At 38.6% G+C, this 25,414-nt stretch overlaps 1 protein-coding gene across 7 annotated transcripts in view; it reads right to left on the bottom strand.

Moving 5' to 3' along the window:
* ELN (elastin) overlaps positions 1 to 25,414 on the bottom strand; it is a 124,741-nt gene that overhangs the window by 3,669 nt on the left and 95,658 nt on the right. For 5 of the 7 annotated variants that reach the window (XM_073616560.1, XM_073616562.1, XM_073616563.1 and 2 more), the window contains 17 exons: positions 23,222 to 23,257; positions 22,197 to 22,232; positions 20,869 to 20,904; positions 18,134 to 18,172; positions 18,003 to 18,035; positions 16,674 to 16,796; positions 13,997 to 14,029; positions 13,054 to 13,260; positions 9,820 to 9,954; positions 8,611 to 8,646; positions 7,767 to 7,952; positions 5,775 to 5,807; positions 5,473 to 5,682; positions 3,457 to 3,483; positions 2,691 to 2,747; positions 1,757 to 1,783; positions 1,633 to 1,662 (listed from right to left, as the gene is read on the bottom strand). In XM_073616560.1, coding sequence (XP_073472661.1) covers positions 1,633 to 1,662; positions 1,757 to 1,783; positions 2,691 to 2,747; positions 3,457 to 3,483; positions 5,473 to 5,682; positions 5,775 to 5,807; positions 7,767 to 7,952; positions 8,611 to 8,646; positions 9,820 to 9,954; positions 13,054 to 13,260; positions 13,997 to 14,029; positions 16,674 to 16,796; positions 18,003 to 18,035; positions 18,134 to 18,172; positions 20,869 to 20,904; positions 22,197 to 22,232; positions 23,222 to 23,257 — 1,284 coding nt within the window. The remainder of the gene's footprint in view (positions 1 to 1,632; positions 1,663 to 1,756; positions 1,784 to 2,690; positions 2,748 to 3,456; positions 3,484 to 5,472; positions 5,683 to 5,774; positions 5,808 to 7,766; positions 7,953 to 8,610; positions 8,647 to 9,819; positions 9,955 to 13,053; positions 13,261 to 13,996; positions 14,030 to 16,673; positions 16,797 to 18,002; positions 18,036 to 18,133; positions 18,173 to 20,868; positions 20,905 to 22,196; positions 22,233 to 23,221; positions 23,258 to 25,414) is intronic. The other 2 variants (XM_073616565.1, XM_073616561.1) reach the window with 2 other exon arrangements.

Below are 25,414 nucleotides of genomic sequence, written 5' to 3'. Positions count from 1 at the left end.
CTGTACAAATAAAGAATAAAATCTTCTTAACAAAAGGCTGTCTAATGATGTTTTTTTCTTTAAAGTGTATGTGAATTTTGCTGAGAAAAAAAAAAAAATCACTCTTTGATCAATTATACGTATTGCAAGGATTTTAGCAAACTTAATTGCAAAATCCTACTTTCTGCTATTGGTATTGAAACTCACACATTGATTCCAATCACACACTACTCTCTGCAGTCACATACCACTTCCCGAATGTTGGGTGGGATAGTTTGCTTGTCATAATGTCATGATCATTTCCAATGTTAGAATACAAGTGTAGCCCAGTCCACGGCACTTTCTGCCCACAGCTGCCTTGGCCGGGCTGTCAGTGTCATTGACAATGCTACAGCTGCCCACACATGTGGCTTCTTTTTCTCCCTCTCCTGGGCCACCAGTGAGCGGAGGAACAACCATGAGGAGGACGAGATATAGAGAGAGACAGCCAAAGGACACTTGAAAGAGTTGCACTTGCAGTTGCTGCTGCCTGAAGCCCTGCCCACTGCCAGGGACAGCAGGAGAGCAGTGATTGGTTACAGGAGGCTTGGCAATGGAGTAGGGAAAGACTGTTGGGAGCCTAGTACAGGATGAGGCTACAAGCCCCAGGAGAACAAGGATGCAGCAGAAGGAAGAAAAGGAAAGCGAAGACCTGAGGTGGTCTTACATGGGAAGTGAAAGGTAACTTTTGGAGGGTGCCGCTAAGTTGGAGATGCAGTTGTTGCCAGAGTTCACCGCGGTGTTGCTGCATTTAAATAGAGGCTGCAGCTATCAGAGATTCTGTGGGCTGTAGGAAAGAGACCTTTTAAAGGGACGGCACCACTTTAACTCGGGACATAGTTGGGGACTAACACCCTTTAGTGTGGGGTACAACTAGACCTAAGGTCTCCAACACAAAAAGTCTGGGCCCCAACAATTAAAAACACACTGGACAAGTGTCTTAGTATGGATTTGGAAAGACTGAAGGACCTTTTATCTTCCAGTACCATCTCCTTCACTTTAGACCCTCCTTGATTCAGGGATCCCCAAAAAAGGATCCCCTTCCATTTTTTTGCCAGATTGCATGCGGAGGTAGCCAGGTGTAAATGGACACAAGCTAGCTCACATCTGACTGCCCATAGAGGAGAATCAAGGGTCCGAGCGGGACCCGATCAGACCACTTATGTGAAAGGGGCTTTAGTGTGTCAGAGGGTGTGGTACTGCCAGAAGGGTTGTTGTCATCTGGAACCAGGGGACTTATACATTAGTGGCTCCTTCATGGTAAGCCCTACACATGAAATACTGCTGGGTAGAGCAATGAGCCAATCACATGAGCAGGAAATTACATACTGGAGGAGTGTTCTAAATGTCTTTATATGAGGATACCATGCCTGTATTTTTCCGAAAATCATAGCTGGCTACAGATAAGGCCAGTAAGTTCATTGTTATTAAAATGTAATTACCGAAAGTGAAACAACTATATAGATTTTTTTAAATGTGAAAATAACTTTGACAACTCTGGCAATATAGATTGATAACAATCCCATGGGATATTTTTCTTCAGGAGTATACTGATCTGTTTTTGTTTTACATTAACTATAGTTAAAAGCATAAAAATATATGTGTTTTTTTTACCTCTGTAGTAGGATTTGGCCGGTTTTTGGGCTGCAAACAGAATTAGAAATATTTTAATTAATTATGTTTGTTTTTCCACAATTAAAAAAAAATTATATATTTGAAATAAGAAATAATTATTTACCTCCTAATGGCTGTCCAGCTCCATATCCTGTAAAACAGTTTTAACACAATTAATAAATATACATACACAATGTTTTAAACTTATGTGTGTTTGCCCTCTAGTGTTCAGAATATAGAATGTAGGTTAAGTTTCTAGCTTGAACTTTTATGAATACCAATACGTTTTTCAAAATATAATACATAATTTGCAAATAATAATACCTTGTTATTTATTTTGTGTGACTGAAAACAATAGAGAACATAATTGTATGGCTATATAAACAAAATATATGCCTCCCCATGGCCACAATGTTTATCGTGTATATAAGGAAAGAGAAAAGAAGTGCCGCTATTGCCTACAGTAAGATATCAGTCTATTTTCATTTTTTAACCTGCTGTAGATTTAGGACAACTAGAAATTAAACATTTTTAAGTTTTTACTGTTTTAAAGCATGAGCCTTTCTATATCCTTTATTAATGCTGATGTGCCCAAAAAGAACACTAAGAAAAGATACCCTAACCAAAAATCTTTTCAGTGGTAAACCTTGTATGTTAAATTATTTAGCCTACTATTTAGCACTGATAAATTATAAAAGCATATAAACTCTTAACACATGATGACTTACATTTAGATACTAAAATATGTAGTGTAACTTTTCCTTAATTTCATGTATAGCTTTAGCTATAGTAGGTAATGCTATTTAATGTCATACAATAAATGTGTTTTATAAAGCAGTAGTAGTTGGTGAATTTCTAAGAAGATGTACTTAGCTCTTGTAAAATGTTGTGGGATAGATAATATGATGTATTCCCTTGTTATTACAAGTAATGTATAAAATCAGTGAATTTAGTTATATTAAATTAGTCTGTATAGTCAACTTAATAATTTGCATATTCATGACTTGGTTTATGGTATAAGTAAATTAACTACTTTGTAAATATAGAAGTAAGCTTACCTCCAAGTCCAGCTCCCCCTAATGCTCCTGGACCTAAACTAGCACCAGCTCCATAACCTGATAATGAAATAAAAGCTTGTTAATTATTGCATTTTTACACCGAACGTTAAAAATCAGCCACGCTTGACAAGCATAAACGTTGCAAGAAGAAGCCCTCATGTATTTAAGTAGATCTATGGTTAGAATTTAATAGAATCTGCATAAAAGTAGCAGTATATCAGAGAAACCTGCCCTTTACTTAAATGGGTCTATGTCCTGGGTCATATGACCAATCCAAGGAGGATAGGTCTTTAGGCAAAGCCCCTGATTGGTTGCCAATGCCTCACTAAATAACCCTTAAGCTCCTATGTAATAAAAAAAAAAAAAAAAACATGGCCAATGCTGCAACTCAGAATGTAGTTTGGGGATTATACAAACAGGTATTTTTACTCATATAATCTTAAACATCATTTGTGGGGAATAGTGTAAAAATTGGCTTATGCTACAGGTATTCTTTAAATATATCAGCCCATATTAATGTTTGTGACTATAGACTTTTAAGTTTGACCCAGCATTATGAATAGGCTACCATGGAGAATAATTCCGTTCAATGTGGAGAACCAAAAACATATCACGCATATGTGAAATTAAAATGTTATACATTATTAAAACAGGGTCACGACCATTAATTCATTTACTCTGCCAAATGCCGCAGTTTGGGTATGTCAGTGTGAGCCTGAATTACAGTGTATATTTCAAGAGGGAATTGTAATATATGTATCCTTACCTGGCTTAGGTGGTTTTCCTCCAGCCCCTGGGTATACACATGAAAGAAAACAAGACTTTATTTTAATTCATGTCCGCTCCATATTCACCAATAGCATTACATTTTTTTTATAGATTGGTTATTTTTCTTTATTACTTTATTATCTTTCTTACTGCTTTGTTTTTCATGGTAAAAGTGTCTCCTGACCAGTGAGATAGAAGATGTTTCCTGGGCTTTAATACATGAATATGTAATGGAATGTGGGTCATTGGTCTGTCCTCAACTTATGGTTAGGACAGATCTTTAGATTTAGTTGTGTTATTTTAGTGCTCACAGTACAACAGTGATTGGTACAGACTTTTGTGATCAGCGGAAAAAAAAATTGTCATTTGTCATTATGTTTGTGATACGTACACTTTGTAAAATCAATAAAGATGTGGCCCTGTTCTTTAGCTTTAAACAGTTTTAGTGTTTTTTGTTGGGGGTAAAAAGGGAAAGGTTTATTCAATATAGCTTTGATTTAATACATGTCATAATGACTATGCTTTTTGGCAGCCATATTTAATTAGTCTATTAGTCTAAATAATGTGTACTCAGACTGGTCTGGAGTGGTAAGTGGGGTACCCCAGGGTCCTGTCTTGGGACCATTTCCATTCAATTTATTCATAAATGATATACAGGTTGGGATGAATAGCACAATCACAGTTTTTGCGGACAAAATTAAGCAGGGCAATAACTTCAAGACTCAAGATATAGAAATTTTACAGCAAGACCTGAGCAAAATAATGGAGTGGGCAAATACATGGCAAATGAGGTTTAATGTGGAGAAATTGTAATAGGAGGGATTGAGGAGGAAATAGCAAGGACTACTCCAAACAAATCCTACCTCACCATAGAAAAAAATGTGGACTATTGCGGTACCTCATGGAGACATATAATGTAGATGAAATTTCAGTTTATTCAATTATAAACACTAAAAATCTATAATCTTTGTTATATAGATTTTTAGTATTTATAATTGAATAAACTGAAATTTTATCTACATTATATGTCTCCATGAGGTACCGCAATAGTCCACATTTTTTTCTATGGTGAGGTAGGATTTGTTTGGAGTAGTCCTTGCTATTTCCTCCCCAATCCCTCCTATTACAAATTCTCTAAGGATGATGGTACCTGTAAAGTAAATAACCCCCTGTCCAAACTTTGTGGCATTATCTTGTAAATCGAATGTGGAGAAATGTAAAGTAATGCACTTGGGGTCAAAAAACATAAATGCAAACCACTCACTGGGGGAGAACCGATGGGGGAATCAAGGATGGAGAAAGATCTGGCTGAACTAGTAGATGACAGACTGAGCAATAGCATGCAATGTCAAGCTGCAGCTACCAAAGCCGGCAGAATATTAGCATGCATAAAAAAAAAGGGATATACTCCGGAGATAGATCAATAATTCTACCACTTTATAAAACTCTGGTTAGACCACATCTGGAGTATTCTGTTCAGTTCTGGTCACCAGTTCTCAGAAGGGATGTACTGGAACTGGAGAGAGTCCAAAGAAGGGCAACAAAACTAATAAGGGGACTGGAGGACCTCAATTACGAGTTAAGACTGCAAACACTAAATTTATTCTCGCTGGAGAAAAGATGCTCGAGAGGAGATATGATAGCGATTTACAAATACCTCAATGGCGATCCCAGCATAGCAAAAAAATATTTAAGGAGTGTAACAGGACACGGGGCCACACATTGAGATTGGAGGAGAAGCAGTTAAACCTTAAACTGGGCAGGGGGTTTTTCACTGTCAGGGGAATAAGGATGTGAAATTCTCTTCCACAATTGATGGTGGCTACGGGGAGTATTGATAGTTTTAAGAGACTCTTAGATGTGCATCTTAAGGACCACGACATACAGGGATATATGAAATAATTACCGACACTGACACCTACACAGGTTGAACTGGATGGACTATTGTCTTTATTCGACCTTACCTACTATTATTATCAGTATTTTGCAGTGAAGAACAGCAGCTTACTCTCACCTGCTCCTATTCCTCCAGGCCCAAAACCAGCTCCAGCACCGGGGCCATAACCAGCTCCAGCACCAGGTCCATAACCAGCTCCAGCACCAGGTCCATAACCAGCTCCAGCACCAGGGCCATAACCAGCTCCAGCACCAGGTCCATAACCAGCTCCAGCACCAGGTCCATAACCAGCACCACCAACGCCTGCTACCTGACCAGCACCATATCCTGAATAATAAAAGAAAACAAAAGAGTTTACCATCACGACACACCAATATAAAGCATTGTGAGAATGCCAATGCTATCTAATTTTACGTTACCTGGCTTAGGTGGCTTGCCTCCTGGGTACTGGCCTGCCAGGAAAAGAAAACATTGAATGATCACATATACTTTTTCTGACATGTCTTAAGAAATCTCAAAATCTTGGATGATACAGCTTATAATACAGCTGTTCTGTGATCATCTCTTAGTAACACTGAATATTTATTTCTATCTCCTTTTATTGGGCAGCTTACATGCAGTCTACATTTCACTTGTTCTTCTCCAGATGTCTGCAGTTTGTTTTCTGACCACAATGTTCCAGTGAGATTAAACAAAAAATAAACATAGTTTCTCCACTCATTCTCCCAGATAATTGTCTGATTCCATTAAAATACTGACTATCCCCAGTCTGTTTTCATTATTGTTTTGATTTTTGTGACGCAGTCTGCTAAAGATGCCAATGATACTGAGTGACTTATTGCTTTTATGGCCCCATTTGTTCTTAAGAGAAGATTCTGGCTATACAGTGATGGCCCAAGTTCCCAGAATTCTTTCCAGGGTACCACATCTGTGGTTCTGTGCTGCAAACTGCAGTGAGAAAACAGGTGCTTAGTCTCTTAGAAAAGGAAGCAAATCAGCAAACTTTGGTTGTATATACAACACTTCTTACACGTCACGTGCTTGTGGCATGTGTAGTTTTAATGTTGTTCAGCTACTATATGAGGACAACTTAGACTTATCTAGCACATACCTAATAACCTTACTTTGTTTTGAGCAAGTAATGCACATTTTAAAGATTAGGCAACTGCCCCTTACGGTCAGCACTTGTTAGAGTAAACATGGCAAAAATGTTGGCAATTCCAAGTATGCATATGAAAAAATTGAGATATAGGAATAGGGATGGGCTTGAGTTCGATCCAAATCCAGCCTGTTTTTCATTAGGTGGAGAGCTGAGCAAGCTGGCCAAGCGTGGTCAGTTCACCTGCATTGGCTGTTTGTAAACATGTCAACTAGAGATCTGTCATCTGTTGTTTGCAAACAAACCAGGCAGGAATCCTGGATGATGTCATTGACTAAATATGGTCATAACCATATTTGGTCAAATACATCACCTAGGATCCCTGGATGGTTTACAAATAGTAGCCAACTGAAAATATGTATTTTTTTGGTAGTAATGTAACAGGGAAACATTGCTGTCCCCTCAGCATGGGTACAATGTGCCATTCAATGGGGGAGCTTTTGACACCACCCTCTTGCAAGTTATTATTATTATTTAAGGTACTTATATAGTGCAGTCAATTTATGCATATACATTGTACATTCACATTGGTCCCTACCCTCAAGGAGCTTACAATCTAAGGTCACTAACTCACATTCATATACTATGGCCAATTTAGACAGAAGCCAATTAACACCAGCATTTCTTTGGAGTGTAGGAGGAAACTGGAGTCCCTGGAGGAAACCCATGCAGACACAGGGAGAACATGCAAACTCCAGGTAGGTAGTGTCGTGGTTGGTATTCAAACCAGCTACCCTTTTTTTACTGCTAGGCGAGAGTGCTAACCACTACACCACTGTGCCGCCTGCAAGTTATCCTTCCAATGTTGAAATGGATATGGCCTTCAGAAGGGAAGATCCACACACTCGCTGCCCTTCCTTTCATGGCCACACAGAATAAGGTTCTGTTATGAAATTTAAGGGGAGACCCCAAAACATTTAAAAAAATGTTTTTTAAGGTAATTTTTAAAGCGTTAAAGCAAACTGTAATTTCACATGCTTTAAGGCATCCCCATGCATATATTTTAACAAATTCAAATTAAATATGAACAGACCATTTTTACTTGTTACTTGCTATCTCACCCTTCCGAGGGTACCAAAGTTGTACTACCAAAAATTGTACTCCTAGCCCAATCGCTAAAATCCTTCGTATGGACAGCAACAAAGATTACTGCTTTTTCACTGTACAGTGCCTGCCTTCTGTGCATAAATCACTATTAGTTTTAGATAGATAACTCTCTGAGCTTCTGAAGCACTTGCTATAAAGACCTTACCTGCACCTCCTATTCCACCTGGTCCAAAGCCAGCTCCGGGTCCATATCCACCTCCAGGTCCGTAACCACCTCCAGTTCCAATTCCAGCTCCTGGCCCATATCCACCACCAGGTCCAATTCCAGCTCCTGGTCCATATCCACCCCCAATGCCGCCTCCAGTTATTGCACCAGTTCCAGGTCCATAACCTAAATAAATTACACCTCAAATGTTAACCTGCTCTGCTCTATTGTTTCTTATAATTCTGTTATATAGTTATAAAAGTTTGCAATTAGGCAGGCAATACTTCTGTCATCTGTCAGATCTGTCATCCAAAAAATTATTTTTTTTATATTTTCAAATTAATCTATTAGTAGTATTGAGTCACAGTTATGTTCAGTTTTGAAAAGAAAACATATGTGGGGCAACTTTTTTTTTAACATATTCAGATATATCCAAGCACAGGATAGAGATTTGGCAGACTACTTTTCTATCCCAAAAACTTGAATTTAAAAAAGGGCTTAATGATTTTCTTGTAATTAATAATATTAAAAGTTTTAAGTAAGGTTGTAAGGCTAAGAGAGCAAAATTTTGAACCAGCGACTGAAATCAACTCCTCTTGGGAGGTCAGATTGGAATTTCTTTCTCCTACTGTGTGTCAAAATTAGCAACAGGTTTTGTTTTTACTTCTTCTGAGCCAAAGCTGAAGGAACTTGCAGGAGAGAAGTTGAATTTGATAGACATTCTTTTTTTCAACCTTATTAACTATATAACTACTATATGTGGGTGACATGCTGCTACTGGTTTGATATATATGGAAGTAAAAGTCTCATAGTTATGCATTGGTGAAAAAGACTTAATTCTTACCAGGCTTAGGTGGTTTTCCTCCTGCTCCAGGAATACCTTGAAAAAACATAATAAAATGAATGATTGTAACTGCTTTTTTTTAATAACACATGGCAAAAAGCAATGAGTACTGTATGTGAAACTTGTAGAAAAAGTTAAAATGGACATTTAGGAGAAATATTTTAATCAATCTGACCCCAGTAAACTGTAGTAGAATTAGTTGATATGGGTTACTGCAGCATACACGTTCTGATTGTACCTCGTGCTTCATTGCTAAATATGTCTGTAGATATCTTTTGACAGCTAATAACCATATCCTTTTTTATCTGATTAGCATATCAGTGCTTTCACAAACAGTTCAGTTTATGATATAGGTTCACTTTTCACAAGTCGTAGTAACTTTATGCCTGAGGAATACAGATTATTTATTTTCCTACAACACTTTAACAGCTGTAAATCTCAGTCCCATGAGGTCACTGACTGGCCAGAGTGCTAAGGTTTCTCAAATTAGCATGTAGTTAACCAATTAACTAAACATAACATTTATTTATCTGCAGTAATTTAGTATTCCTGGATTTCTGTCAATGGCCCTTGGAGACTGGAGTTGGTTGGAGAGCTCAGTGAACACTCAGGCACATGCTTAACGTCTTCACTCAGTCCAGTAAACAGCCATCACAGGGTGACATTACAGCTGCATATCTGGTGACTCATTGGAATCTATGCTCCTCATTTTAGAATTAAAAGGTTTTCCTTTTTAGATGGTTTGCCAGTTTAGGGTGTTTCTATGGACTTTAGTAATGTAGCTCCAGGGAACATTAGATTTTCAAACAGCCAACTGCATATTACTGCCCTTATAAAGACGTCAACTAATCTCAGGTCAGCTGTGAGATCATGGTCTAGTCCCAGTTTTCCAAGACTTTGACACTTATTCTGCTTATGTTGGATGCATACATGCTTTTAACATATCCACTTGTCAAAAAAAAAAAAACTGCCAGTCTTGCATAACAATGTTTTAGCCACTTGGTACTGTTGTGGTTCATGATACTGAAATTTAGCCTTTTCCAGATTTCTCCAACTAATTTGCATAGTTTTAGTAAATAAAAACAATATATGGTATTGTGAATTTTTAAAAAATAGGAAGGATTACTTGTGTACTTGGCTGATAAAGCACAATCAAAATATATTTATGAAAGAAAGGAATTATTTATGAGAATCCTATTCAAATCTTACCTCCAGCACCAACACCACCAACGCCGGCTCCAAGACCTCCTAGTCCACCACCAGCTCCAAGACCTCCTAATCCACCACCAGCTCCAAGACCACCAAGTCCAGCACCAGTTCCTAGACCAGCTCCAAGGCCATAACCTAAAAAGAAGAAAATAATATTTGTCTTAATATTAAGAAACTATTTTCTGTTTTTACAATCAGTTAAAAATTACATAGTAACAACTGTCCTGATATGTCAGCGACACTCACAGATTAAAAAAAAATGTGTCCCAACCCAACCTTGTCCTGGGCTCCATCCCAGTAATCAAGGCCAGTCATGGACAGTCAGAAACATGACAGTCTGACATTCACAGCTCGCTCAAATACTCAGAGCTGCTGCTGGGTCATCACATGGGTCATCACATTCAACAGGACCATGCTTCTGGGCACAGATACATCCTGTGACAAATGGCTGGACAACCTCACACACTGCTGTCACTAATTCACAACAATAACACTCTCAGCCTCACCCTGCACAAATATTTTCCAGCATACGGGACCGACCACAATCTAAGTGCCAATAGACTAAGAGCGATTGTCACTGAGTTTAGTTAACCAAGCAATTAACCCTTTAAACTGCCATCAACTACTTTTATCGTAAAATAGTAAACTAGTAAACGTTCACAATATTAGCAATAGAAATTAAATCCAAAGATTTACCATGTAGTAGTGCTCTTCAAGAGACAGGGATGCTTTAAGTTTTTTGTTAGTGCATTAGAGACAATATTACCAGTTTTCAAATAAATGAAATATTTACAGAAAAAGGGTATTACAAAGAAAACAAAGAGACAATAATGGAACAGAAAAATTATAAGGAGTTGAGGGTGAAAATACTTAAAGCGGAGTTACGGTGAGAAAAATAAATAAAATAAAAGTCAGCAGCTACAAATACTGCAGCTGCTGACTTTTAAAATAAGGATACTTACCTGTCCAGGGTGCCCGCGATGTCCTCACCCGAAGCCGACTTGTCTCTCGGCTCCCGGATGGAGGCACTGGCATCTTTAATAAGGGAATCAGGAAGTGAAGCCTTGCAGCTTCACAGCCTGGTTCCCTACTGTACATGCACGAGTCGCGCTGCGCATCCTGACTGGTCTCTGCTGTCTTCTGGGACCTGTGTGTCTTCCAGAAGACAGTGGGGGGGACGGAGGTGGGGCTGGACATGGCGTAGATCGCCGCGGATTCTGCGGCGATCTATCGCCGGAAGTGGGAGCAAATACCTGTATAAGACAGGTAACTGCTCCCCCCTGAAAGGTGCCAAATGTGAGGAACTAGATAAGTGGGGGAGGGGGAGGGGAGGAACTAGATAAGTGGAAGTTACATTTTTGGATGGAACTCCTGGTTCTGTTCATTCAGCAGAGTCCAGGCAACAAACAAAGTAGTCTTTGTAGATATTCCTTCTTGTTAATGGTAAAACGAGAGCTGTCAACTCAGGGCAGCCTCCTTTCCTTGTCTGTGAGAGGGATGTTGTCAGAAATGACAATCAGATAGCTGAGGGGTGGCCATGGGATGTCTCATGCGATCATGCCACAGATCCAGTTTTTTATAGGTATTGATATTTTTGAATACCTACATATTACAGTCTGCTAACTTGTATATTATATTCCAGAGGGCAATTAGGTTTCAGATGTCTACTTTACCTTAGAGGGGTAATGTGTCTCGTTAGCTCCCCATAGCGTCTAAGATAGGGGTCTTTGGACTTAAAATGTTACTAATTAACAGATGGAGATATACAGTATATGTTCTTATTCTGGCTGTACTGCTATTAGTTCATGAATTATGAAATACCCTGAAGTTATTGATTCTACCAAAACAGAAATGTATATTGCTAAAGACTCCAGCTAAGGTATTTACGACGGGGGTCATCTAGCAGAATATCTGTTTGTTTTCCGGAGTTGCTCAAGCTTGCGAATTTGACAGTTTTATGGGGGGCATCTAGACTGAAGTGTGGATTCAGATAATAGAGGGTCTGCATGTGTCCTCTCAAGGATCTGATACGCATATTCTGGTATGCAACCTAAAGTTTGTGATTGTATATCCCGAAGGAGGGGTGGGGGGGGTCACTGCAGCTATGTCTCTTCTTATGACAATATGACATGGGGACGTGGAACCTGATCAACATGGCTGCCGCATACAAATTTTCATGGGCCCAATGCGCATGTCCATTACACCTCCCCCTATCTCTTCCCCCCAGTAGTGAGCACTTGGGCGGTGGCTCACAAGGCTCGGTGAGACTGAAGTGAGAGCGTAATGGTAAGGTCTGTGTGGGCATCAAGGAAGATCTCTGCTAGCAATCATGTCTCTAGCCACAGGGATCTTACTAGCCTGCATAGTTGCCAAGAATGTACAGCCAGCAAGGACCTGGTAGCAATAAAAGGGTTAATGATTAACCCTTTTACTGCTAGCAGATTCTTGCTGACAGTACATTCTTGGCAATTATGCAATAGGCTAGTAAGATCCCTGTGGTGGCTAAAGCTATGATTATCATGTTTCTAGCCACCACAGGGATCTTACTAGCCTATTGCATAGTTGCCAAGAATGTACAGCCAGCAAGAATCTGCTAGCAATAAAAGGGTTAATCATGTCTCTAGCCACCAGGGAACTTACTAGCCTAGGATCCCTGGTGGCTAGAGACATGGTTAACCCTTTTATTGCTAGCAGATGCTTGCTGGCTGTACATAATGAACCCTTTCACTGCTAGCAGATCCCTGATGTCTAGGCATGATTAACTATTTCATTGCTGTCAGATCCCTGATGGAAGCACATGATTAACCTTCTTGTAGAAGCACACTCATATTAAATTATTGACCCACCCCTAATTAAAGTGCATGTCCCACCTACAGCGGCTCTCTGAACACACAGAAAAAAAGGTGTCAGTAAAAAATGTTTTTTTTAATGTTGCCAACTATGAAATGAATATCTACCACTCATACGGTATCCTAAAGCTAATCTCTTAATATGTTCAACACCATATTAATAAGGCTTTTTTTTCACATTGAGTAACTAGTCTGCTAACACTTGTTAAACTTAAATCTTCCAGACATGTCTGATATAAAGAATAAATCATCACTCATCTAATGGCATCCTAGGCATTATTAGAATGTACTATAGCAATTTAAGCACAATAATATATGTTTATAAAGGCGCTATTATTAAAGACATAATCAGCAGTTGTCTGAATTGTATAAGTACAATTTGTACCTGGTTTGGGGGGTTTGCCGCCTGCACCTGCTCCTGCTCCTACACCACCTATACCACCAGGACCAAAGCCAGTTCCAGGTTGCAGTCCACCACCAGCTCCAAGTCCACCTCCAGGTACTAATCCACCACCAGGTAATAATGCACCTCCAGGTCCTACTCCTCCTCCACCTAATAATCCAGTTCCATATCCTGCTCCAGCTCCATAACCTAAAAACATGGCCACACAAAAATACCATATTTTTATACACATTTTTGCCACACTGCCGTATACTTGTCTTGCATTTATTTTCTGTGATTTTCACAGCTCAGGCTGTTATACTGCTATGTTACAGCTTTCTCATCTTTTATCCCAATGTCTTACACTGGTGTAATCATCTTAATTTTGCTTCAGCTTAATCACTTAGTGTTGCCATAAAACCTTTAATACAAGATGGGGCAAGCCAAATTAAAGTACAAAACTGTATGCCAGTCCAAACAAGGACCTATTCTAGGTACCATGTGATGCAAGTGAACAAAAAGCTGCTTCGTCTTCCCTGGCCAAAATGAATCATTTCATTTGTATCATACATGCTCCCTCTTGCAAATAAAGCAGCTCACAGAGGTAATGCTGTTGATCCAAAAAGCAATGGGCAGGACTAGGTGTGGCTAGGTGCTGACTGACATGTTGCGTTCTTTACATGTCCCCTGCAACATTTTTTCCATTAAACTGTAGTGCAAGCAGGCACAGCCTATATGAGGGTGACAACTCTGTTCTGAATTTAGTAGCTGTGCAGCATTGTTGTCATACCATCACAGAAAGCTGCACTGGGTGTAGTATTTGTGGCACAGAGGGACAAAAACACTGTAGGTGCAGATGCACTTATATTTACCTGCTGCGGCATATGGTTCTACTTTAAAGCAAATGTGGGGCTTAAATTGCAATTACAAGGATCAGTGTACTCACCAGGCTTAGGTGGCTTGCCTCCTGGGTACGCTCCTAAAATGATATAAAACAATGCTATTCAGTATTTTACTGAGCATAGCAATACAAAAAACAATGACATTTAAAATGGTTGTAAACCTCTGAAATTTAAAATGAACAAAGCAAATGACTGTGATTTACGGCTTCGGCAATGCATGTTTCCCTATGAGACTGTGTAGGGGGGAAGTGTCCTTTCCCTTCAATCAGGTTTCAGATTACACTCAGCAACCTGCTTTATGCTGTGCAGTGTGTGCTATCAGAACTCTGCCCCCTGCCTCTGGAAGCTCATTAATGCTGTTTAAAGTGTGCGCTTTGAACAGCTCCGGAGAGGAAAATGTGGTTAATCTCTGAGGCTAGTTGCTTATCACAGTTATTATCTGAAGGCTAATCACTTCATTGGGTGTATGTAAGGGTTTACAACCACTTTAATAGACCAATCACAGTAATCACCATTTAGAAATGTGTGTTATTTTAAACCTGTAAAAAAAAAAAAAAAAACTGTCTACAAAAAGTACTACAGGCTTTAGCATTCTGCACTTCTGGAAGTGTCTGATAATCTTGCCTTGCTATAGGGTTCATCTGCTAACCCTGTATCATTACAGGACACAGTATTGATGTAGGGGCTGATGGAATCAACCATTAAGTGCAGCAGGGGACCAGACATTCACTACACCCAAAAGTGTGCCAGAAAAAAAATTCTGTCAGAGGCTTTAAACACCTAAAACCATAAGGACTCACTGCCCAGCAGAGAAGTACAGTAAGCTTAAACTGCAGTGAGCTCTAATTGCATCTTTGTTTGAAGAGTCAGAGTTGCTTGCAGGATTACCGGTACTTATAGGTATGTTTGCAAAATTACTTTTACACTGTTTTTTACTGTAACAGTAATTAGCACTGATAGTGGCAAAACACCACTATTTACAGAGAAGACTACAGTATATAAGGCATATACAGTATGTGTTATGTAAGGCATAGTTACCAGAAATATCGGCCAAGCAAGTGAAAACAGTTTTGTGAATTTAGCTTAAACAATGATGCATATATACATGTCAATGCTTGTATATAAATAGGTAGGTAGATTACACAAATAATATAGTATGATGACACAGTTTTGCAAAGACAGTAGGCATATTCATAACTAGAATGTGAATGCCCCTACCATCACATAAATACATTTCACACAAACGTTTTTAAAATTATTTTCCTGAATGCTCTTGGTATTAAAAAAGAATAATAACGACGAGGTCAGGACATAGTAAGAGGCAGGAAGACCATATTTTATTTTGGTAGTTAATGCAGATTTATATAAAAATGTGATGTATTGCAGCTGACCAGTCCTTAAATGTGGTGGCTGCAATTGTTTTCTTTTTTTTTTTTTTTAGTTTTTTTTCCCTTTATTTTCATCTGGTGATCTGGCCAATATTATAGTTCTGTTTTTTTGGGGTGACTTTCCTATCTATGGAGGAGAAACACAGTCATGACTTGGACAGCAGCACTGTCTGGAGAGGGTATTGTTAGATGGACTGGTAGATTTAGATGGACTTTAAATAAATGACTAACAAACTAAAGCTAAACTACAGCTAACACTTTTTTAAGCAGTTACAGAACATTTTTTTTCCCTTTTGGAATAAATGTTTTAACTAAATGAATAAAAGTTGGCACTAGAGGCACCTCTGTCACGGTTTGTCTCAGCCCTCTAACTTTCATTTTTTCTGCACACCTTGGTCTGTTAAAGGAAGTTTTAAAAAAATAGCTTGATCAACCAATGAAAAATAATAAATTACAGGAGGAACCAAGACTGCATCATACAGTAAATGTGACAGACTGCATCATACAGTATATGTCATATTTGATTTTGCCTTTAGTACCACTTTAATCTGAGAAGACACAATGAAATTGGCCTTTCATAATCCACTATTTGGATAAGCTAGTAATTTTTTGATGCTCATGGTCATGCTTTTTTGACACTCTCTGGCGTTTCATTCACATTGTTCAATAATTCCATATTTCAATTAGATCTATGAAAAAAATTAAACCATTTGTGCATGTTTTTTTAAGCACTTTCAAAGTATTTTTTGAGGTTGAATCAAAAAAAGAAAGTGACTGGACAGAATAAAGATATTATGCACTGAAGAATGCCATTAGTAAGTAAAAGATCAAATAAAGTTATAGGTAAACAATTGTAATTTCAGCTGTAGCCCTAATTGTAGCTGGGTTTGAATCAAAGAAAAAAACACGTGTGTTGTGTCTAAAAAGAATTTATTCATGCATGACCAACATTAGTGTTTACAAGCTTTGAATCCATAATGGACTATAACAAGTACTCCACAGAAAGAAAAAAAAATGGACAAAGTAACTAGGCTATTAAAAAATATGTGTTTAACTTCAAAATGAGATGCTGTTGGACATTTATTAACCTGCTAAGCTCCCCCAATGAATGGGTTAGGTATACGCACTGAACCTTAGATTGCTTAATGATGGTCTGAACAAAAGGGGCAATATTCAGGCCAATGCTCCCCCTTGATGTACACTGACCCCACCAGTGCCCCACGCCAGGATAGCATTCTGTGTGCAGACTTCTGCAATCCTATGGTGTTCTAGGTAAAGCCTGATTAAAAGAAACATTTTAATAATTGTACAAAAGAGCAGACACTTTACTGACCTCCTCCTGGTAATCCACCAGCTCCAACTCCTGGTACTCCACCAACTCCAGCTCCCGGTACTCCTCCAATTCCAACTCCTGGTACTCCACCAACTCCAACTCCTGGTACACCACCAACTCCAACTAAGCAAACAGAGAAATATAAAGTAATATAGTCTTTGAAAACCTCCTTTTTTAACAATATGATTCAACAAAAAACACCTACAAGGAAAGGGAGATAACAAAAGACCAGTCTTAAAATGTAAACATCCACTGCAAGTAAGGATAATGGGTAAAATGAAAAGCAGAAGAAAGTAGGAAATGGTGAAGAATGTACTACAAAAAAGTTGACAGTCACAGAAATATTGCAATAAACAAGGGGTGCGGAATGTGGGGCCTTTTACAGAAGATGTCCAGGGGGTAGGTAGGAAGGAAGAAGTGGGGAAGAGTCCTAAGAATGTGTGTGTGTGTGTGTGTGTGTGTGTGGGGGGGGGGCAGTACTTTTAACAATAGTTATCAGTAACCTGTCAAGTTATGAGGGTTGTGAATAGATTGTAGACTTGGCCATATGTCCTGGCACAGACTGTGCATGACCTCATCTTTCTTTCATTCCTTCAACATCAGAATATATATTTTGCTGAACAATAAAGTCAGTTGAGGAATGCCCACATACTACACTATTATTGGCTTATTTAGTTTAGAAGTGTTGCCATAAAAGCTACCAAATTATCATTGCAGCACATGTACATTTCAGAAAATAGGGTATTCTAATACTAAATTCTGCAGTATGCTTTAGAGACCAAAACTAGATGAGGTAGCTGAAAGAGAGGAGATGAGTATCCTATATAAGGCTTCTCTACAAACTATCACCTTACACAACATTATGATCTTGCTTTGTTGCAGACATAGCCAGATCTATAACAATGTGACGAGCAATTCAGCAATTCAACCAGCATATGGCCAAATCTAAAAGGCCAGAAATTCATCTTCTAAGCCAGACTGCTTGATTGCATCAGGAAAACAGAAGTTATAAAAAAAACTACAGAAACAATTTTTTAAGGCAAGGTGGAAAACCATAAATCACAGTGACTGTGTATTGGTTCTGACTAAGACTAAACCCCTGCAACGGCTGCTTAAACCTTAAGATCAGGCTGTCAATCAACAATATTTTCCATTATGGTCACTGCTCATGCTACAGGTAGCAATGGGCTGGGTTAAATTGACAGAGTCTGGCTGTGCTTTTACAAAAGGATTTTGACCTCTCTGCTATCTTACTTTATTTTCTATACATCTGTTATAGGTGCAAGGATATGAACTTATGTATTGTACAGTATGCTTCTGTGCACTCACCTCCTGTTGGTACACCACCAGCACCCAATCCAGCTGTAGGAAGATAGACAACAATTGGTTGTTAGTTCTATTAGATGTTGACTCACTTATACACATCACATCTTGTTACCCACCATCAGATTGTTACCCACCTCCAGTCTTAGGGGGCTTAGCTCCAACACCACCAACACCTGCCAAAGTGATCAATACATAGTTATTGTAACTATTAAATTGCCTTGTAACACTTTCTGAGCTCCTAGTATATGAAGGACAACTTTATATATTTCCATAACACAATGAAAAGCACATTACTTTCTGTTATCACTTTAACTTCATGAGCCCAAAGATTGTTGTAAAAAGCTGCAACAAAGGTCACCAGTGTTATAAACAATATTTTCATTCATTAAGAAGTAGAGAAGGTTCACATAGCTAAATGAATGTTGAATGAGTAACTAAAGAACACCAAAAAAAAAAAAACACAATTAGCAATTATTGATTTTGTAAATCAACCCCAATAAGTAAGTGTCTGACTTTTTTCTGTATTTTACATACAATTGATGGATTGCCTTATTTATATACACACTTTATACTATATACATTACTATTATATACTGTATATTATGTGTGCACATATTTGTATACTAACACTATAATGCATTGTTGATTTTTTTTAGGTAGTTAATACAAACCTCCTACTGGGAGTCCACCAGGGCCAACACCGCCAAAGGTGGGTGCAAGAAATCGTAGTAACAGAATAACAGTGTGCATCAATCCTGTTGCTTTCTTTATTGTATTACATTAGTAAGATTATAAAGATGATTCTGCCAGAAGGTAAAGTTGAAACTACAAGTGGCAGCTGTTATAAGAATATGAAATTGGTTGCAAAGCTACTTCTAATGTAGTAACAAGTCAATGTGTAAAGCTCACCTCCCTCCCCTGACCCACAGATACTCCCTTCTCTGGTAATTGTCTCTGCCACCCCCAGACACAGCATAGTATACCATGTTGGGTGGTGGCAGAGCTTAGAGGTAGCTGTGACATCACCTGCTCTGTCAGTGCCCAGGCCTAAGAATTGGTTGCTAGGTATAAGCACTGAATCATAAAGGGAGGTCACATGCTCACCAATTGCTGAGTGCTGACTGTGATGACAGAAGGAGTCGTGGGGGATTGTTGGAAAAGTATCTGTGTTTTGGGTTGCTTTAATGAGACACTGTCACTTTGAGCTGAATGTATAGTACATGATGACAATGTCTCTTTAAGACCATATAGTGACATATTATTAGAAATTGGTCTCTGTTGGCTGATTTGGTTGTTCTGACCCTGATATTTGTGGGTACTCAAGCATTTAAAAAATATGAATAAGTATATCCTCCTCTGCTGACCCTCTGCTACCTCTTAGCATTTCTTTTGCCCTAGGTCCTGGTCTAAGATCCTTTTCCTTGATTCTATATCTGAAGATTAAATCTGTACAACCACCTCTCTCGGATAACTCACATTTGTCCAGCAAGAGAAATAGACAGCATCCCATAGTGTAAAACTGATGGCTTTAATGATCTGTATATTGTATATCTGCTCACACTCCAAATGCACGTAATAGGCATAACAGAAATCGTGTGGAGATTGCCTTATGCCTATTACATACATTTGGAATGCAAGTAGATAGACAATATACAGATCATTAAAGCCATCAGTTTTACACTATGGGATGCTGTCTATTTCTCTTGCACGACAGATGTGAGTGATGCAAGAGAGGTGATCAGAGTCCCTGCTGGTGTGCCTTACAGTTCCCAGGTCCTTAAAGACACCTTGCTACCACAGTCCCTGGTGGTGTGCCCTGCAGTTCCCAAGCTTAAGAAATATTTGATGGCAACAGACCTACATGGTTGTGAGCACATTCAGACCACCTATAACTTGGGATCTTTGCAGACGGTAAGAAGCTCAGTGTGGCAGTGGTGGTGGAACTCACTGGGGATTTTGTGATTTCACTTGGATGGACTTTTTTTCACCATCTGTTGTGGAGATTTCCTTTCACTTCCTGTCCCATGGTCAAACAGGAAGTGAGAGGAAATCCCTGCAAATTAAGGGAATTCCTTGGGGACCCCAAGGTCACCAGAACTAGTGCCCCCATTGGAAGATTTCCCCTCCATTATGTTTCTGGGGACAACCCAAAGTTTGGGATTTTCTTTTACTTTCACTTTTAATGATAATGGTAAACAGGACAAATAGAGAGGGAGAATCTCCTTAAAGGGGGCACAGACAGCAATAAAAACTGACAGGTGCTCTAATCCTTCTCCACTCTATCCAAAACTAAAAAAAAAAAGTTTTGTCTTTAGTTACAGTTTAATTTTGCATAGAGTATGGAATGGCTAAAACCCCACTCTGGTTTTTGCCATCTGTATCCTATGGTAAAGTTTTCCCATTGCCTCCTGTTTTGTAGACACAGCAGGAAATAAGGGTAAATCTCTCCAAAGGTAAGGAAATATTATACTAGACAATTGTCATTTGAACAAGTACTCCCACTGGAACACTTCTCCTCTTTTCCTGTTCTAACCATTCAAAGTTGTGGATTTTCCTCCACATTTGGTACTATTAATAGCAGCATAAAAGACTGAGGGGTGTCTAACCCTTCACCACTATCCAGGGCCCCAGCAGTCCAAGATGTCATTTCTGATAGGGATGACCAGGCTATTGGACAAACCATAGCAGGTCAAAGATATTAGTATATTAATGAATGATAGTTTTTTTTTCATCTACTAAGAAAGGTATACTGCAGGAATTGGTTAAAATTATGCAAATGCTTCGAATGACACACCTAAACTTAAAGGTTAGTGTTAAACAACACTTACTAACAAAATACATAAATATAACCTTTAAAAGTATTACAGACCTCCAAATGGCCAACCACCCGGTCCAACTCCTCCAACTAAGTGGCAGAATATGAATAGTTATTCATGTATTACTTACTTGTTAGCTACTTGCTTAAAATTATGTAATTCTATATATGGTAAAGTGTTAATGTAATAACATGCATAACAAAGTTAACGTAATATTTAAAGCCAAATCTTTTTTTTTTTTCATTCTGGATTGCCATCTGTGTCCCCTTGAAGAGATTTCCCTTTGACTCCTGTTTTGTATACACAGCAGGGAGTAAGGATAAATTTCTCCAAATTGAAGAAAACATGCTCCCCCTGGAACAAGTATTCCCATTGGAACACTACCCATCTACTCCCGTTCTAGCCATTGTTTGGATTTTCCTCCACCTTTCCCAGTAATAATGGTCACCTAGACAATAGAAAGGGTAAATCTATCAAGCAGGAGCCAAGGCAGCAATAAAAGCCTGGAGGGGGTCTAACCCCTCACCACTATCAAGAGATCCAGCAGTCTAAGATGTCAGGAAAGACCGGATTATTAAACAAACCATAGCAGGTCCTAATAGAGGTATTAATATATGAATGCATGACAAGTTAGGATTTATTTAAAGTGCAACTCCACTTTTGTTGACAAAAAAAAACATTTCCCTCTGGGTGATATATGTATATTGCAGGGATTTTCACATTCCTTTGCAGGGATTTTCAGAATACCCTTTGTTATTCTGAAGAAATCCCTGTTTGTTCCTAAGTGCCCCTGTGCTGAGTGAGTCTAATGGGAGTGGTTTCCTAATTATCAACCAGCTGCTGCACCTGCAAAGCTCTAATGAGGAAAGCTGCTGGGTCTGCATCCCTTTAGACGTCATTTCCAATTGGGAGTATCTTACCAAAAATTACATTTTTGTTGCATGAATCTGACTTGTATCTTAGTGTAGACTTCTGGTAAAATCAGTGAGCCAATCACACAAGAAGGAAATGATGTTTCTGGGGGGGCGTTCTGTACACATTCTGTGTTCAGAACACCTCCAGGTAGCCATATTGTATTGCATTTTACAGAAAATTGCAGCGGCTGCAGATTGAAAAGGAAAGGTAATTTTTAATACCATTCAATTACAATATGACATGTGTTGCAATTGTATATCCTATATTATTCTTCTTTTTTTATTTGCTATTTTTTTCCCATGAAAGTGGAGTTACCCTTTAATAATGTCATTTTCCATCTACTAAGAAATTTATATTGCAGGAATATTCTAAAATGTTATGACTAATTCACCTAAACTCAAAGTTTAATGTTAAACAACACTTACTAACTAAATATATAAATATAACATTTAAAATGATTACAGACCTCCAACTGGCAGGCCACCTGCTCCAATTCCTCCAACTATGTGAGAAAAATTATAAATAAGTCACATTTTAATTCATTTTTAGTTTCTAAATATACATATATGTTTATGTATGTAACTATTAATATTGTGCATGTGTTTTTTTTTATACTAAGCTTTTTTTATTGAGAGAGAGAAGTTTGCAGTACAAAATGATATGGTATGTCAAACAAGACTGCAGCCAGAAAGTCCAATACAAGAAAATTAAAACTAAAACAATAACTCAGGTCATTCTTGAAGACAGAAAGTGAACCAAGGGTTCCATTTAGCGTCATAAATAGGGATGGAGGCATGCAGTGTGTGAAATATTTTTTTTTGATAACATTATAAGATCAACTCTAGAGATAACCTGCGAAAATGGGACTGTGTTAGACTTCCAGTTAAGGGAGATTGCCTAATGCAGCGCAATACAAATAGTGTGTAATAGGGGGTTATTTACTAAAGGCAAATCCACTTTGCACGGCAAGTGCACTTGGAAGAGCAGTCGCGTTAGTTCTGAGGGGAAGATCTGAAACGAGGGGAAGCTCTGCTGATTTTATCACCCAATCATGTACAAGCAAAAATGCTGTTTTTTATTTTCCTTGCATGTCCCCCTCATATCTAAAGCAACTGAACTTCCACTTGTTTCTGGGGGGGGCGTTCTGTACACATTCCGTGTACAGAACACCTCCAGGTAGCCATATTGTATTGCATTTTACAGAAAATGACAGCGGCTGCAGATTGAAAAGGAAAGGTAATTTTTAATACCATTCAATTACATTATGACGTGTTGCAATTGTATATACTATATTATTATTTTTTTTATTTGCTATTTTTTTCCCATGAAAGTGGAGTTACCCTTTAATAATGTTATTTTCCATCTACTAAGAAATTTATATTGCAGGAATATTCTAAAATGTTATGACTAATTCACCTAAACTCAAAGTTTAATGTTAAACAACACTTACTAACTAAATATATAAATATAACATTTAAAATGATTACAGACCTCCAGCTGGCAGGCCACCTGCTCCAACTCCTCCAACTATGTGAGAAAAATGATAAATAAGTCACATTTTATTTCATTTCTAGTTTCTAAAAATACATATGTTTATGTATAAACCTATTAAATATTAATTTGTGGTTTTTTTTTATACTAAGCATTTTTTTACTGAGAGAGAAGTTTGCAGTAAAAAATGATATGGTATGTCAAACAAGACTGCAGCCAAAAAGTCAAATACAACAAAAAGAAAAAGAAAACAATAACTCAGGTCATTCTTGAAGACGGAAAGTGAACCAAGGGTTCCATTTAGCGTCATAGATAGGGATGGAGTCATGCAGTGTGTGAAATATTTTTTCTGATAACATTGTTTGATCAACTCGAGAGATAACCTGTGAGAATGGGACTGTGTTAGACTTCCAGTTAAGGGCGATAGCCCAATGCAGCGCAATGCAAATAGTGTGTAATAGTTTCATTAGGGGCTTTGGGATATCAGGGATTTTTCAAATAGCAGACAGTGAGTATGTGTCAGAGCCATATGTCTCCCCGCCAGCTTGTCCATTAGCTCCAGAGTCCCTCTCCAAGTAGGTTGCAGAGCTTCACATTCCCAGAACACATGCAAAAAAGAACCTGGAAAAGCACATCCTCGGAAACAAGATGGGGAAGTCTGTGGGTGGATCTTTCCCAATCGTAGAGGAGCATAGTACCAGCAAGTAAATAATTTAATTGCTGTTTCCCTAATAGTAAGAGATTTGGTGCATTTACACAAATTCTGCCAGTTAGCTTCCCAGTCTATGGGATCGTATTCCAAATTTAATTTGCGTTCCCACTGGGTCATATGTTTTCATTTGGGACAATCTTTTACCATCTCCATAGATTTATACAGCCCGGAGATTAAGCCTTTCTGTCTAAGGGCGGTCTGGCATAGGGACTCAAAAGAGGTGTGCCAATCAGAGGGGACAATTGCGTAGTGTGTCTGATAAAAGTGACAGATTTGCAGGTATCGATAAAATTCATATGCTGGGATTTTTTTTTGGGCCTGCAGCTGGGAGAAAGAGACAAACTTCGCATCCTGCATGAAATCCTCCAGTGTTGTCAAACCTTGGTCTGTTCACCACCCTAAAGCATACGGGTTTTCAAAGGCCGAAGGGAGCCTAGGGTCACCAAGAATGAGGTGCACGGGGGGGAACTTTCGATATAAGTGCTAGTTTTGATTTATAACGATCCTATAATAATTTTAATATTCCATTGTGCCTGTTGCGAGAATCTACTAGCTAAATAATACAGCCATTCCTGAGGAACTCCCAGGCCCCCTAGTCTGTAAGGGCGATACAGTACTTCCCTAGAGAATCTTGGGGGCTTGTCCTTCCATATGAACCTGTTAAAATGTGCTTGAAGTTTGAGAAGATAGGACTTAGATATCTTAACGGGCAGGGCGCGGAACAAGTATAACAATTTAGGGAGGATTGTCATTTTGATTGCTGTTATTTTCCCTAGGAAGGGGATTCTATGGGGGGACCAAGTTTTAAGTAACTGCTTAAGATTAGAAATCATGGGAGGGAAGTTATGGTCAAATAAAGAATTGTAATTTCCAGGCAGCTTTACACCTAAATAGGAAAGGGAAGATCTAGCCCATATAAATGAAAAAGATTTTTTGAGAGTCTCCAGCTTGGCAGGAGAGAACCCTACTGGGAGAGCCACCAATTTAGACACATTCACTGAAAGGCCAGGAATGTTGGCAAATACTGGAGAGGGTTTGAAGAAGATTCGGCAAAGTGATCCAGGGGTTGGCGAGAAATAAAAGCACATGATGTAGAATTTATAAATAGAAGAAGCTTTGTTGTAACCAGAAATATCTGGGTGTTGCAGTATAGTAATGGCTAAGGGCTCGATAGCCAGAGTGAAAATAAGTGGGGACAGTGGGCACCCTTGCTTAGTACCCCTACCGAGCTGGAAAAACTCTGAGCTACATCCAGGGATTTTGACACGCGTTCTGGGGTTTTGATATAGAGCTTGGAAGGCCTGTAAGAAATCGTCCTGAAAGCCATAGCGCTGTAATAGGAGAGACACATAGCTCCAATACACGCTGTTGAAAGCTTTATGAATGTCTAAACTTAACATAAGCAGTTTCCTTGAGAAAAGGTTTGCATCCTGAATAATATTGGTGGCTAGGCGGATATTGTCTGTTATAAGGCAGTGGGG

This window comes from Aquarana catesbeiana, linkage group LG02 (genome assembly GCF_042186555.1).
Source record: "Aquarana catesbeiana isolate 2022-GZ linkage group LG02, ASM4218655v1, whole genome shotgun sequence".
Classification (NCBI taxonomy): domain Eukaryota; kingdom Metazoa; phylum Chordata; class Amphibia; order Anura; family Ranidae; genus Aquarana; species Aquarana catesbeiana.
Note: the sequence above shows the minus strand (reverse complement) of the source record. Positions and strands in the feature narration are given on the sequence as shown.